The sequence below is a fragment of the Hydra viridissima genome, unplaced genomic scaffold (assembly GCF_058129835.1).
Source record: "Hydra viridissima isolate aposymbiotic clone 2 unplaced genomic scaffold, HvirCarnegie_v1 scaffold_4, whole genome shotgun sequence".
Taxonomy (NCBI): Eukaryota; Metazoa; Cnidaria; class Hydrozoa; order Anthoathecata; family Hydridae; genus Hydra; species Hydra viridissima.
Window position 1 is genome coordinate 18,788,926 of NW_028324303.1, and position 15,411 is coordinate 18,804,336.

Consider the following 15,411-nt stretch of genomic DNA (forward strand, 5'->3'; position numbering starts at 1 on the left):
AGGTTTTTGAACCACATTGTTGTTCCATAAGGAATGAGACCATTTTCAAGCCTGCTTTAGTCCTTTTTCAGCTGCATAGAATGAGCCATTGGGAGAGAAAGGTACTTTTTTCAATTATCAAAAAGTACTTGGCTACTCTTCTCTTGATAAATTGTCAACATATTACATCTGCTAGGTGCAAGTGCTCCTTGGTGCCATTTAATTTTATAGTTCTATGCAAGTTCTACTCAGTATTTACTCAACAAAAATAGATTATCAAGTTTACAGAACATTTTAAATGTTTCTAGAGAGTTTTTGCAGTTTCAGAACATTCTGGAATTTTACTCAGCACTAGATGAACAGTCTAGAAAACAGATATATTTCAAAATGTTTAGTACTGACTTCAAACCAAAGTGTTATGGAAACAACACCCATTTTCTACTTTGAGTAGGAATTATTTACAAAGAAATAGGAAAAAATATTTTTAAAGACATTGAAAAAGTTAATTTTGTTCAATAGTGTTATGAAGTAATGCAAGTTATTTTATTGATTAATTCATTACTTTGTTATTAATTCAAAACTTTTCATAAATGTTCTGTTATATGTTTTGGCACTATCAAAGTAAATGTATCTTATGATTGTTTCATCTAGATGTGTTCATGTAAATGTTGGGGTTTCACAAAATTTTAAGTTGGTAAAAGATTTCCATAACTATTGCAATCAGCAAGGAATTCTTTTGCACTTAACTGCAGAAATGATAAATTTTCAATTTGATCATATGTCAGTAATGCTAAATGGAGTTTGTTACTCATCAGATATTGTATGTGCTTGCTTTTAGTAATGTTTTAATTTCTGTTTGTTAATTTATTAGGCATGTTCATTTATCTATTTGTTAATATGATTTTTTTAGAAAAATGAAGAAAATTTGAATGAAGTCAACAGTTTTGGGTAATTAAGTTTTTTTTCTATAAGAAAGTATAATAATTGTTTATACAAGTATTTGGTTGTTATTTTTATAATAGAATTTTCTTTATTTCTGATCTTTAGTCATTATGCTCAGTAAACACTTATTCATAACTGCAGTTGATTTTTATAGGTAGAGTGAATTTTGTAAATACAACTTTTTAGTTGTTATTTTATAATGTACAATTATAAATTAACAACATCAATATTTTGACTAGGGTTTTATAACTGAAATTGAGCAGTGCTTTCAAATATATTGTGAATTGAGTGATAGCTACATTTTTGCTGGAGACGAGTTATTAGAATAAAAGGAACTACACTGTTGGTACTTTAATGACTGATATGATGCATGATGTAAGTTAATGCTAGGTAAATCAAGTTGGAGATAGTAGACCTAGCCTTCATAGAATATTTAATATTGACCCTTAATGCAGCAAATCCATGGCCTTCCATATTAACAGGCCTTATATTGAGCAAGAGGCTGCAAAAACTGAAGGCTAAATTAAAAATTTTGTTACTTAAATTGGTATATTTTTTGTTAAGAGCAAATTAATAGCAGAGTTAATGTTCAAAAATCAATATATTTTGCGCTATTCCTTGTTGCCAGAAATAATAACAATGTTATAATTAACATATTTTGAAGACTAAAGCCATAAAAAGAATTAAAGCACCTTGCTAATTACGTTTTAAAAGTAGAATTCTGCTATTAAAAAAATGAATGTATATTTCAAAACCACATATATTGATCTATATAGGCTAAAGAAGAATAAAAAATGGATATGAAATGTGACAAGAAAATTAAAAAGATGTAAAAAACTAAAATCATTGATTCTCTATTCTAAGAACTTCATCCTTGACTCTCAATTACTACTAGGAGTGGTAAAAGTGCATCATTCTTTAGCAAAATATTGGAATATATTTTGCATTTTAAGTCTATACTTACTCCATACTATGAAATGAGTTTGTTTTGTTATTCTAAGTCTATACTAAGATACTATGAACTGAAACTGAGTTACACAAAATTTCCTGCATAAAAGCCCAGTGGCACCTTGAAAAAGTATAAAACAAAATAATGATTATTGGACAAGACTATCATTAGGGATTTGAAGTCCATTCTAGTTTTAATATAAATTTACTATGTTGAGTATATATTTTTTCAATAACAGATTTAGCATTTACAAAATAGATGCTGTCAAAGCTTAGAAAAAGCTTTTTCAAGTTAGTCTGTTGAAAAACCAACCTAACAAAGCAAATTTGGTCCCATTACACAATAATGTACCCACTAAATCAATTAAAACATAACATGTATGTGCAATTGCAGTATTGATATCTTGTGTTTTGCTGTTTGACTTACTTACCTAAAGGCTTGATTCAGTAGTTTAATGTAGTAGTTGTAATTAAATTGTAAAGCAAATGATAGCACCAGATGCTTTGACATTTACAACATTCCAAAAAGAAAAAATTTTTTCTATAAGTATAGAAGTACCTTCAAAAACTATATTTTCAATATCTGGAGGCATTTTAAAAGGAGCAACTGTTTTCTCAAAGAAAATACAAACATAACTTTACACACTGTTAGTTTTGGATAAACTTTTTTAGCTGTAAATTTAAAAAGTTTGAAAAGACAATTTCACTCATTTTTAAATAACCTTTTCAAATCATTCCACTTAGCCAAGAAAAGCACTCCCCAGTGGGCATGCGTCATCCGCACAACGTCCGGATGTCCCAAGGACGTCTGGACGTCTTATGGAATCCTACGGAAGGGGCGCGGACGATGCATGCCCACTGGGTCTGTTGTGCAAAAATTGAAGCTGACCAGTCTTTTCTGTTAAATAATTGTTTCAAATAGATTTTAAAAGATGTAAATAATCATATAATAAATATGCACCTGATGTTGATAACCATTTTTTGCTTTCATTTGTTTTAAACGTTGCAAAATTTCCTGATTTATTTAGTTACCATCAGTAATGCTAGTCCTATCATTATCAAAGTTATTTTATTGTATCAGCAATTGGTTGATATTGTCACTTGGTAGTCAGCTAAAAGATTTGCAACAAGTTGACCTCTGCACACTCTAAACCCGAATGGTTCTTCGAAGAACTATTAAAGGTTCTTTGCGATTATGCCAATGGAGCACCCTTTTAGGTTCTTTAAAGAACCTTATAAATTGGTTCTTCGTAAGAACCCTCCGTAAAGGTTCTTTAAAGAACTACTTAAGGATCATTGAAGAACTCTATTACGGGTGCTCTATTTAAGCACTCGTTGAGGTTCTTAAAAGAACTTTTCATACAGTTTCGCATAACCTGCCTTCAAAAAGTTTTTAATTTTTGTTTTTAATTATTTTTTTTGCCAAAAGACAGGCATTATTTAATTATTTTCAAAAAATTATTTCATTTTTCCTTTTTAATTGAATAATTTAAATTAACTATATATTATATATATATATATATATATATATATATATATATATATATATATATATATATATATATATATATATATATATACACACACACACATATATACATATATATATATTATTTATATATTTTATATATAGTTAATATATATATATATATATTATATGTTTATATATGTATATATATATATATGTTTTTCGTATATATTTATAATTAATATATTTTATATATAATAACTATATGTATCTTTTTTACGAAAACTACTTTTTATTATTACTCTGGTTGTAGTAGGAGAGTTTAAAAAGACTAAAATTAAATATAAATGTATTTTTATTGATTCTTTTTCTAATAACTCATTTATTTTATATTAACTATTTTGTTATTATGTTATGAACTATTATGAAAAAACAGACATTTATAATATAGTATTTTAAGAATTCGCTTGTGTTGTATTTTAACAATACACTTATGTTGCTTTTTACTCAGCGCATAATTATTCCAGAATATTAAAATATAAAAAAATGTAAAACCACTCCAGTTTAAAATGAATATTTTTGGGGTTAAAAAAGCTGAGTTTTTAACTACGCAAATATATAATTATAAACGTATAATAAATCAATTTGATATATCAATTAAAGTATTTGCCATTCTAGTTATAGTCACTGGTCGCTCTTTAGACGACAAGCCATAAACAATATGCTCATAAAACAATAACGTGTTTTTTAATTGCGGGGGATATTGAATATTATATATATAATACGATGCAAAAACACACGACATCGGTAATGAAACATCAACATCGCTGCAATGCTCTATTATAACGCAACCATCCAACATAACACAACAGTCTTTTGATATAAGCCTTTGTCTTTTTGGCATTTTGATAGTTGGCGTACTCTGCACTGGTTGAATGTCAAATGTAAACAAGCAGTCAATAGATTCTTTGAACAGCCTTGGTAACAAAATAATGGATGCATTCAATGTAGCATCTGTAATGTAACAAATCATTTATAAAATATTATGATAATGTTAAAATACAATACACAAAACCAGACCTCAGAATTAGGTAGAAAAAAAGCTTATTATGTTGCATCAGGATACTGATGCCATCCAAACAACTTTGGATGCTTTGGAGCATCCAAAGTTGTATAATATAAAGTTATATATACTTGTATGAGGCGTATTGTGTCATGTGCAATTAGCATAAGTAATAGTTTTAATTTTTTAAAATTTACTTTACATTTTACTCATTACACATTTTATAAAATATTGTGACACAAATATTGAACATTACCTTTCTTTATCGAGTCATCAATTTCACACTCCACTTCTGCAGATAATTTACTAAATCATCTTTATGCTTTGATTTTATAAGTTGCATAATTCTGTCAGCCATTCCACCCATAGATTGGTGGAGTTCTTTATCCAGATCTTTGGCAAATCGTAATCTCATTTCATTTAGAAACTTTAGAAGAAGAAAAAAGGCAATCTGCTATTGAGTGTTTTAGACATTTAACAAATTTTTGAAATAAAACTACTATAAAATAAATGTATATTAGGGTAAATCATCTATTTTATGGACCTAATAATTAATAATTAATTAACTTTCCATTAATTATTCAAATTTATTAATATCATAAAAAAATAAGGAAAACATAAATTGCTCTCATTTACCATTCCTTATCTAGCATTATTATCAAGTTATTATCAAAAAATGAGATTATTATCAAAAGATTGTTATTAAAAAGTGAGAACAACCAAATGATAGATTTTTTACCTTATATACATAACACTTTTAAAAGTGTCATTTTACATAACGTAAAATAGCTACTTATGTCAGACTGTCAAAAGTATTTTGAGATTAAAAAAAAGTATTAAAGAAAAGTACTTTGAGAAATAATAATACCATAAGTAACTAACTTATAACTTTATAACTAGTGTAATACTGAATTTTAACGGTTAAATATTAAGTTAATAAAAACACTAAAAACAAACCAATCTAGCAATAGAGAGCCAAGGATAAGCTGATTTTAAATCTACTGTTCTTAAAACAGAATCAAAATCCTTTGCTCGAGTAGCACAAGTACGTTGCTGGCGATCCAACAGCATGTTAATGTCTGGTCTGAGCTTATTGTATTCTATTTTCATGTCATAATGATGTTTTCTGATGGTTGTTTCATCCTCCCCAATAGGAAGTTTGTTCAGCTTTAAAAAAATAACTATATTTTAATCATAGTAACTTTACTTTTAAATAAAGTTTTTTTTTATTTATGAAAAAGCTTAATACATGCATAAAAAGCAAAATTATACCAATTCTCTACTTTTCCTAGTACAAGATTGATTATCACTAATAGCATCTTCCTTTCTTTTTCGTCCTCTACCTTGTTGACCAAATTTTTTCTTATGTTCAGCAACAACCGACATATGGATTAAAGGAGCTCTCTCCTTCTTAAACTTGTTCTTCAAGCTTTCTAATAGCGTTGGCTACCAATTTTATATATATATATATATATATATATATATATATATATATATATATATATATATATATACACACACACACAAAACAAAAGCATTACATAGACAACTTACACATACAACATATCTATAAGAAGAAGTACATCTTGACGGGAAGTCACTTAAGTGTGGATACCTACTGCAAATGGCAGCAAGTACAGCTGAGCATTGCGCACTTAATGGATACCTTTACAAAAATTTTCAAACATATACTTTATGTAATACATAAATTACATTTATAAAAATATGTTTTTTATAACTAAATGAAATTTAAGTTTTACATAGTATAACTTACATGGTGTATTTACTGATGTCATCATAAAGACATTGTAGAAGTTGGTTTCTATATTTGCTTCGATTAAATTGCAGGAAACAATGATCTTTGGCATCCAAAGCTGCATTGACTGATGGAGACAAAATAGGTAGCTGATAATGCACTGGCCATGGTTTCATAATTTGGGACACCCCAGGAATCATACTACTATCTCCATCACAAGATATTGAGGATATCATTGATGTATTTAAAACATCATTTCCAAAAAGACTAATTAACATATTATTTCTATTACTATGTATTCTAATTACATGTTATTTTTGTAAAAAATACAAACAGATGCCTAATATGATCAACTAATATTTAATATAATACATTTCAGGTATAACTTAAAAAGCAATAACTAAAAAAAAATTTAAAAAGTAATATTCAAGCTAAAATAAAAATTTATTTACTAAGAGCAAGTGGTTTCTTGCTGTGCATGTGAAGTTTTAAGATTCTTTATAACTTCAATGAGAGCTACCTGCCGACGAATCGTTTGACATATACTGGCCACCATTGTCTCAGTTAAAGACACCAGCGTTTTTCCATCAATTTCTTCCTCTACAATAAAATACTTACAAAAAAAAGAGTAAATTTTGAGATTTTATATTAATTAATGCAACAATATAATTACTTAGCTAGACGCAGTAGCACTAAAACACAGAACAAAAAAAAAAAAATTGTATTTTATTTTAATCAATAAAAAGTTTAATACATTTTGAGATTTTTTATTTTAACATTGTTAAATTAAAAATATAAAGAGATTTTATAAAGAACAACTGCATCTGAGAGTAATATAATAGCACCCATCCTGTAAAATATATGTGTCTAGCAATTGGTGATCAAAAACATCTGTAGGTAAGCATATTGTCAGATTTTCTTCTTCAACAACTCTGAAGGCATGTAAGTGAGCAGAATACTTATCAGAAATAAGAAACTTACCACAAAATACCCAGTGATGACAAAATCTTATAATATGATAGATTTTAAAAAATAATGGTATTTCTTCCACATGTAATAAATCTAGAATCACTGTATAGTGAACATGATATTGGATTCCATTAATAAGCAAGCTGCTACACTTCCAAATTGTTTCTTTCTTATCAGTAATACTATAACCAAAAAAACTTACTAATTTTTCTTGAATAGAAGATGCTAAACTTTCAAAAGTAATGGAACAAAGATTATAAGTTTTCTCATTTTCTTTGAAGAAATCTGAGGATGTCATCTCCCAACACTGCCGTAACTGGTGTCGTTTTGCAAGCGAGTAGGCAATATTTTTAAAATTTCTAATTGAAGAAGCCAATTTTTTAAAATACATGTGTTTTGCTTCAAAACGCATACACCATAAATAACGCAGTGGCCCATAATCATTAATAAGACGAGCATAATGGAGCATGAAATGAAATTTAGGTGTAAAATTATTTGGAAAAAGTTCTGCTAAATTGTGCAAAAACTGCTCCACTAAAAATTGAAGAAACGGTAATACAAATTTAGAAATTTTAGGAGCAAACACATAATCAGCTATTTCTCTAAGCTGTAAATACAACAACCAATATTTATTAGACATTGGTATACGATTTCCAATCATAAATGGTAATAAACGAAACATACAATATTTTTGTGACGCTGATCCAATAAAATTAATAGAAGTAGCAGAACGTACAACAAATGGAACTGGTTTGTTCAATCTGTCATTTCTACCTATTTCAAATATATTAAGCTCTATATTCATCTGCTCAATTGAAATTAACTTATCTTCTTTGAGTTTCAACAACAATAGACTTATTAATTGTGGAACTGTACCTTCCAGCATGTCATGAATTATGTCTGGTGGAAACGCTTGCATAACTTTAAAATATGATAAATCTAAAAAAGGACAACGACTTTCAACACCATACATACTTGAAGAAATCTGACTTTGGCCTGAAATAGCAGCCAAGTGATAATGATGCATTTCATCAGTACGAAGTGTTGCATCAAGCTCAGAAAACATTTGATTTTTGTCTATATACGAAGTCATACACTGACGGCAAAACAAACCTGAATTAAAAACACGACGAAAACCAGCTAGTGCATGGGCTGAAAGGTTATCAGCAGAAATTGTTGCTAAGCCACCATATAATTGAATCTGTTGGCCATCAACCACAACTAATATGCCTTCATTTTGTAATGTTATTAAATCCTGAATGAAAGGTTTTAAAACATCCTTGTAGGTTTTATGTTTTTTAATTAATTTTTCTTTTACAAGAATACATAAGTATATATTTTGAAGTCTTGATATATATTTATCTTCAATGTTACCAAGGAAAAAGTAAAATGCACATATTTTATGCACTGTACGATGAGCTCCAATTGGATTGCATACCTCAAATTCATCAATATACAAATGGAGTCTTAAAGCATACTTGTCATTAAAAATGTCATGATGCTTGCAAATAAAACCATCAGAATATGAGTAAAGGAAATTTGTTTTTTCAGATGAATCATTCTCTAATTTTCGCTTTATAGAACTCCATATTTCCTCCTTTTCAATTAACTGTTTAAGCAGTGGTAAAATTGGAATGTATTGAAAAGTTTCTTTAATGGTTTTGTTATTGTCATTAATACAAGTTGTATCACTAAAAGCATTACCAATAATAGGATTTTTAGGTACACCATTTTGATGATCAATTACTATTGATTCTACACAAAAATCATTTTCACTTAAAATATCATCTGTGCTACACAAAGTTATTTCAAGTGGCAAAATAAGTCCTAAATTGGTTTTACTAAAGGCAATAATTTTTTTGCTGGAGTTGACAACTGATAAAACTCTATCTAAAAGCAATCCATTGTTTAATAAATTGTGCAAACTTTCATTAGATACTAAGCTGTTGCCTAACTCCTGTTTTACTATACTACAAAAATTATTATTGTAATAAGTTAGCAAGGATTGGACTTCATTAGCCATATCAATTTGCATGACAGATGGTATAGAATGCTTTTCAGCTATTCCGACAATAAACAGTGCAAAATGCTGCTGCAAGCTGCTTAGCAACTTGTCTAATGACATAGATAAATCAGGTAAATCAGAATGAGAACTACTGATAGTTTCACTTTCACATTCATTTGTGTTGTTTTGATCATCACAATTTTCTAAATATTCCTTTACTAATATTTTAACAGTTGAAGTATGGCAGTTGTTTGTTGACAATATAGATGAATAGTAAATTGTACAATGCTTAATTCGAATATGCTGACGCAAACATTTTACAGATTTATAGGATGCTGGGCAACCATCAATATTACATACTGCAAGATAACCAGCTGTATGCTCATGCATAATATGCAAATGATCTAAATACTTTTTCATAGAATACTTATGTACACCGCATGTGGAACAAGTAAAGCATATAATATTACTGCTAGCTGCCATTACAAAATATTTTACTTAAATTTAAGTTAAAAATGACTTGACTAAAAACAAAACTATTAAAGTTCAAAAATAGTTGTAATATAAAAAACATAAAATAATAATCAAACCAGTAATTTTTTGTCTTAATTCTGATAGCCCGTTTAATTCTAAATATCTGCAGACATCTTCAACACTCCAATTTAAATATTCTGCCATACCAAAAATTAACGAAACACTTCAAATTCAAATATTAAATCAGATTCTAATATTGTTGATGCTTTTAATAAAATATAATTAAGCAGTGTGCGTTAGACTTCAATAAACACGCGAGATGAAAAACAAAATGGCGCTTTATGCAGAACCTTTGTTTATTAAGGGTTCTTAAAAAACACGAAGAACCTTATTGAAATTCCGAAATGTAATAAAAAAAGTTCAAAAGAACCATACAACTGCGCGAAGAACCCGTTAGCTCATTAAAGAACCTCAAATGACCCTAAAGAACCATTAGGTACTTCAAAGAACTCTCGAAGAACCATTTAGATTTACAGTGCATATAAATTCTTGAACTTTTAAAAGGACATTTTATCATAAATGTTAAAATTGACATAGCCAACTGTTCAAGGTGGTTTACTGCATAACCAAACAGAATAACTCTCTGGTAAAGAAGTGAAACTTATATATACACTTCATCAACTAAAAAATACAGATTTTTTTCAGTCATGTTAGAGTATTAATTTACTTTTATTTACTCATATTATCACAGTCATCTCAATCAAAGTCATTTTTTTATGTTTTGAGAAAACTTAAAAAAAACTGACTTACTTCTGTTATATCAGTTTGATAACATTTGTCAATTTTATAAAATTACTTTGATAACATTTGTCAATTTTATAAAATTACTTTGATAACATTTGTCAATTTTATAAAATTACTTTGATAACATTTGTCAATTTTATAAAATTACTTTCGTAAAATTCTTGAACTTAGGCACTATTAAATAATAACAATAAAAGCAGTGTATTACTGTAGAGATCTACTAGTAGGATTTAGGCGATTGGTATCTTAAATGACTTATACAAAGGACTTGGGCCCAATCCTATAAAGCTTATTATGTGAAACGCAAAAAAATGCGCAATTATGGGATTTTTTTGCATAAATTTAAATTTTGTGTAATTATGTTATTCTCAAAACTTCAATCCTATAAAAAATGCATACTTACAGATTTTTCTAATTTAACGTAAAATTGGTAAATTTAGGTAAAAAGAGAAACTTCAGCTTTTTTTTGGCGCACAAGGTAAACAAGGAATATGCTGTGAAGACAGGAATTTTGTTTAACTTTATTTTATGTTAAATGTGATTAATGTGACGATGGTGATGCAGATAGAGTGAAGCAGAATAGTTTAGATGCGTGGTAGAAGCGTCAGACTTTTTAATAACAATTTTTAACGCATAAAACAATAATAAAAATATTAATAATGATATTATTGCCTTTCTCAAAATGCAAACAAAAATAAAAAATGCTTACGACTGGTTTTTCTTCTCTTACTTATTTTCTTAACAAATATCCTCAATTATTTCTCATCAATATGTATTCTCTTAATATTAACTCATACAAATAACAATAAATTAATACATATAATAACACATATTGAAAGTTACTTAAATATATTTCCTCACCAGTCCTTCTCAAGTTTCTCTTTAAATTCTCCATAAGTTATTTCCATTAAAACCTCTTTAAATCTTCAAAAATTGTTTTCTCATAAAATCCTCTTTTAAAATCTCTTAAAACTTTTTCTCAACCGTTCCTTTTCTATCTGTCCTCAGGTGTTATTTTGAATTCTTGGCCAGACAATAAACTTCTTTTTTTCATCAAGTTCAATCAGTACTTTAGTTTCAACTTCTGAGTCATGGTATTCTTTAAAACAAGTTTTACTAGTTTTCTTTTTATTAGTCTTTATATCAGAGTTGCTACAGAACTTTCTAGAACTTTACTAACTAAAATCATATTATTGTGTTTCAAGTCGTGTTTGCAAAAACAGTTTTAATCATTAATGGTGTGACTTATTTATATGTGTGTCCAACTGGTGTTTTTTGTTGACTCACTCTTTTCTTCGTTCGAATGTAGCATGTTTGAGTCAGGTAAAACAAAAAGATAATGTTTACAACTTTCTCATCTTCCCTCCTCACAATACTTTAGAAAAAAATATTTTTCTTATCTGTGTTTTGTAAACAAATTTCAAATCGATTCAGAGATTTGCGTATGAAAATAAAGGCTTTATATTTATAGATATATTATATTCCTTGTTTATCTTGTGTGCCAAAAAAAGAGTCTGCATTTCTTAAACTAAAGATGGAAAACTTCGTGTACTCAGCAATATATAATGTTCAATTTTTATTAAAATTAAACTATTTATGAGGATGACAGGCATTTATTTTAGAGGTTAATTGTGGGTATACTGGCAAAAAAAGTTAACTCAAAAATCCCTGTTTAGAGAAATCAATCATTTAAGTTTTCTTCCAATTTGAAATTTTTATAATGTAATGAAATTGCATTTGGTGTTGACATTAAATACACCATAATGTTAAGTGTTTATTTAAGAAAATATTTATAGCATTTGTTTTTTCTGATTTTAATTATTAGTAATAGCTTTTTAAGTTTATTTCCAAAGTGAAATAAACTTAAAAAGCTATTACTAATAACTAAAATTAAATTTTCCAAAGTCTTGAAATCTGAATCCATCTCCGATGGTTCAGGAACCACATTCCTCACAGTTTCCAAGACTGGTAAATTTTGATACCAGTTATGTAGTTCCAAAGGAATGATTTTTTTTTTTCACATACTGAAAAGATCTCTTTTCTTGTCTTTACTAAGGGGTAGCTGAGCATCATATGCCTTTGGAATATCAATGGGTCCATGGTTTTTGATTTGTCTACAACGATTTCCCATAACATTAACTATTTTGTATTTCCTAGTATAACCATACCTGTAGAATATTATACCTGGAGAAAGTTTTTCATATCTTAAACATTTAATACTTAACCAATTCACCTTTTCATTTTCGGTATTCATATTTTTTAATTAAAGTAGTTTTTAAAGTAAGTTTTTAGTTAAGTAAGTTTTAAATTAAGGCATATCTATAAAACTTAACTGCGTTGCTTCGTAGGGTGGCTTTACTTTATTTTTGGCACATTTTGCTCGACTCATTTTAAATATATTTAACCAGTCTTGTACGCTGAACACGTCCATATACTTTTGGCAATGTTCGATAGAGCTATGCATGCTGTCTACCTCCATGTATGTATGTCCACTCTCCAGGGGCCTATCCTATAAAGCTTGTTACGCAAAATGCATAAAAATTAGTAAATACCGAAAATTTTTGCGTATATTAAAATTTTGCGTAATTACGCAATTTTCAAAATCGCAATCCCATAAAAAATGCGTACTTACGGATTTTTCTAATTCGCCGTAAAATGGGTAATTTTTGTGTAAAAAGAGAAATTTTAGCTTTTTCAGCACACAATATACCTCTGAGAAAAGTATTTTTTTTTTATCTGTGTTTTGTAAACAAATTTCATATCATCGTTTCAGAGATTTGAATACGAAAATAAAGGTTTTATACGTTGTGTACCAAAAAATTGGTCTGCATTTCTTACATTTAGAGGTAGAATAGTTCGTGTACTCAGTGATTTATAATGCTCAATTTTTATTGGTTAAAACTAAATTTTATTTATGAAGATGACAAATTTCAGTCGATGACTAATTTGCTCATCAGCTTTTTTTATCGTAATGAGATCAAATAAAATTTTACTTTTGAACAGAAGTAAAATGGCATTTACCTTTTCTGACCACTTTGTTTATATGAATGCACCTTATGTTAACATCCTAAAAAAACATTCTTATTGTTTAAGGGTTCTTAACAATCTTGATCATTTACAAATTTTTGCCTCAAGGAGGCAATTAGCAATGGCATTTTGGTTGACCACATAGTAATAATTACAAACTCATTTTTTTAATACTCATTTATTTATTACATACTCACATATTCATTTATTACTAATTTAAATAATAACAACAGAGTTTGAAGGATTTGCTTATGACGGTTCTCATTCTGTGGCATTGGAACTGGAGCCTCTTGAACAATATTGGCCTGAACAACTTCATCTTCCTGAAAATCAGCACCATCATCTCCTACAGCAATACAAAAATACAGAAATTAGCCAACATACTTTGCTACAAGGTAAGATTAGATTAAGTTTTATGTGTCATTTTTTGCCAAAACAAATTTATTCTGATTTAACAAATTAAAGAAATTTTTGGACTTTCAAAATGCAGGACATTACAACTTTAAGCAAGTAGGCAACACTACATCCATGTAAATAGACCCATACTTACTCTTAAATCATGCCAACGTCCTGGTGCCTTGGATGAAACATAAAAGTACTGAAGTTCTGCTCCAAACTGCCAGGACATTTAGGCTGTGTTTATGGTGCCTGTTCACAAAAAGAGGCTTCATCAGCACTTGTAGGATTTACCAGTAAATGAGTGCCATCAACATAACCACACACATTTGGCATCCTTGCAATCTCAAAAAATTTTCTGTGCAAGTCCACAAGAAGTTTCAGGCCAATGAATGTATTTTTCTCTCAAGTCAAAGATTGCATCACAAACCTTGTGCACAATCCTGGAAAAGATAAAATTATTTGCATATCAGAAAATGTTGATCAAAAATTTAATTTGATACATGGCTCAATTATAACTTAATAAAAAAAATTGTCTGTACAGATTTTACCAAGTAAATATTGGCTTGTTAATGAGTTATTATCTTATCAAGCCATCATGATGGCTGGGAGTTTTAGCAATTGTCTTACCAAGTTATTATAAAAGTTATTATACAAGCTCAATATCAAACCAAAATGTCTTTTTAAAAATTTGTTTAAAAATTGATTTTTAAACATAATTTTATTACATATATTTTAGTATATACATATAACTAATAAATACATTTCACCTAAATACAGTGTCAGTACTAATCTTGTGACAGTCTCGAACAACATGGTAGAATGCATTGGTCCCAAAAAAATGTAGAAAAACTTTGATTTGATCTCTGACTGACAGGCTCTTGTTTCGATCAGTTTTAGGCTTTAAACAATCAGTCAGTTTCTCCTCCAGTAAATTTACAACTTGTTGAGGAACTTTGTAACATTCACGAAAAGTCTTGTCATCAATATTTTCATCAGATTTTCTTTCATTTAACTGATGAGGCTGTCAGTCTTGTAATTCTAGTTCCTTAAACATTCCCATATCTAAATCTTCATCTGATGAATAAGCTGCCACTTTTAGAATACTAAATATTTCTTGAACTTTATAGAAAATTTCAGATCTGTTACAATGAGGAAGACTTAATCACGTGAGCACATATAAACATAGATAAAATTTAGTGTGTTTGCATTAAAATTTGCCAGTTTATGAATTATCCACCATTAGTGGAGAAGAGACTGTTCTTTTGCTAAATGACAAACTTTACAAATTAGATTTTTTTAATACCAGGTTGAAACATGGTTTATTCTATACTTATGATAATATCAATTTTATTTTTGCTGTTTTCTTCCAATTTGGAAGTAATACAATTTATTTTCAATTTAAAAGATTGTAACTAATATTAGTAAGATTTTTATTAAATTGCTTAAGCTATCTAAAATGAAGCAATAAAACAATTTTTCCAGTAAATGCTAATTTCTAAATTATTACATCACAATCTAAATTTCCATGCAGTAAACAAATAATAGTTTGTTATTTAATGAATATTTAACCTCTTCCC

General features: G+C 28.3%; 2 protein-coding genes and 1 pseudogene across 4 annotated transcripts in view; 1 reads left to right on the plus strand and 2 right to left on the minus strand.

Annotated features, from left to right (window-relative positions):
* The window catches only part of LOC149890307 (uncharacterized), a 53,040-nt gene that overhangs the window by 25,475 nt on the left and 12,154 nt on the right, over positions 1 to 15,411 (plus strand). Inside the window, exons 16-18 of one of the 2 annotated variants that reach the window (XM_090084408.1) lie at positions 631 to 799; positions 890 to 927; positions 1,027 to 2,404. In XM_090084408.1, coding sequence (XP_089940534.1) covers positions 631 to 799; positions 890 to 927; positions 1,027 to 1,042 — 223 coding nt within the window. In that variant the 3' untranslated portion in view covers positions 1,043 to 2,404. Of the gene's footprint in view, positions 1 to 630; positions 800 to 889; positions 928 to 1,026; positions 2,405 to 15,411 lie in introns of those variants that run through there. The other variant, XM_090084407.1, reaches the window with a different exon arrangement.
* LOC149890308 (sterile alpha motif domain-containing protein 3-like) lies at positions 3,963 to 9,879 on the minus strand (annotated as a pseudogene). The gene is made up of 8 exons (XR_016451588.1): positions 9,721 to 9,879; positions 6,609 to 6,756; positions 6,175 to 6,423; positions 5,955 to 6,066; positions 5,673 to 5,846; positions 5,358 to 5,567; positions 4,657 to 4,827; positions 3,963 to 4,351 (listed from the first exon to the last, which is right to left on the minus strand). The product of XR_016451588.1 is annotated as a sterile alpha motif domain-containing protein 3-like (transcript).
* LOC149890309 (uncharacterized) lies at positions 6,805 to 9,738 on the minus strand. Its single transcript, XM_090084409.1, has one exon. It carries the CDS (start codon positions 9,611 to 9,613, stop codon positions 6,962 to 6,964), a length of 2,652 nt encoding a protein of 883 aa, XP_089940535.1. The 5' UTR covers positions 9,614 to 9,738; the 3' UTR covers positions 6,805 to 6,961.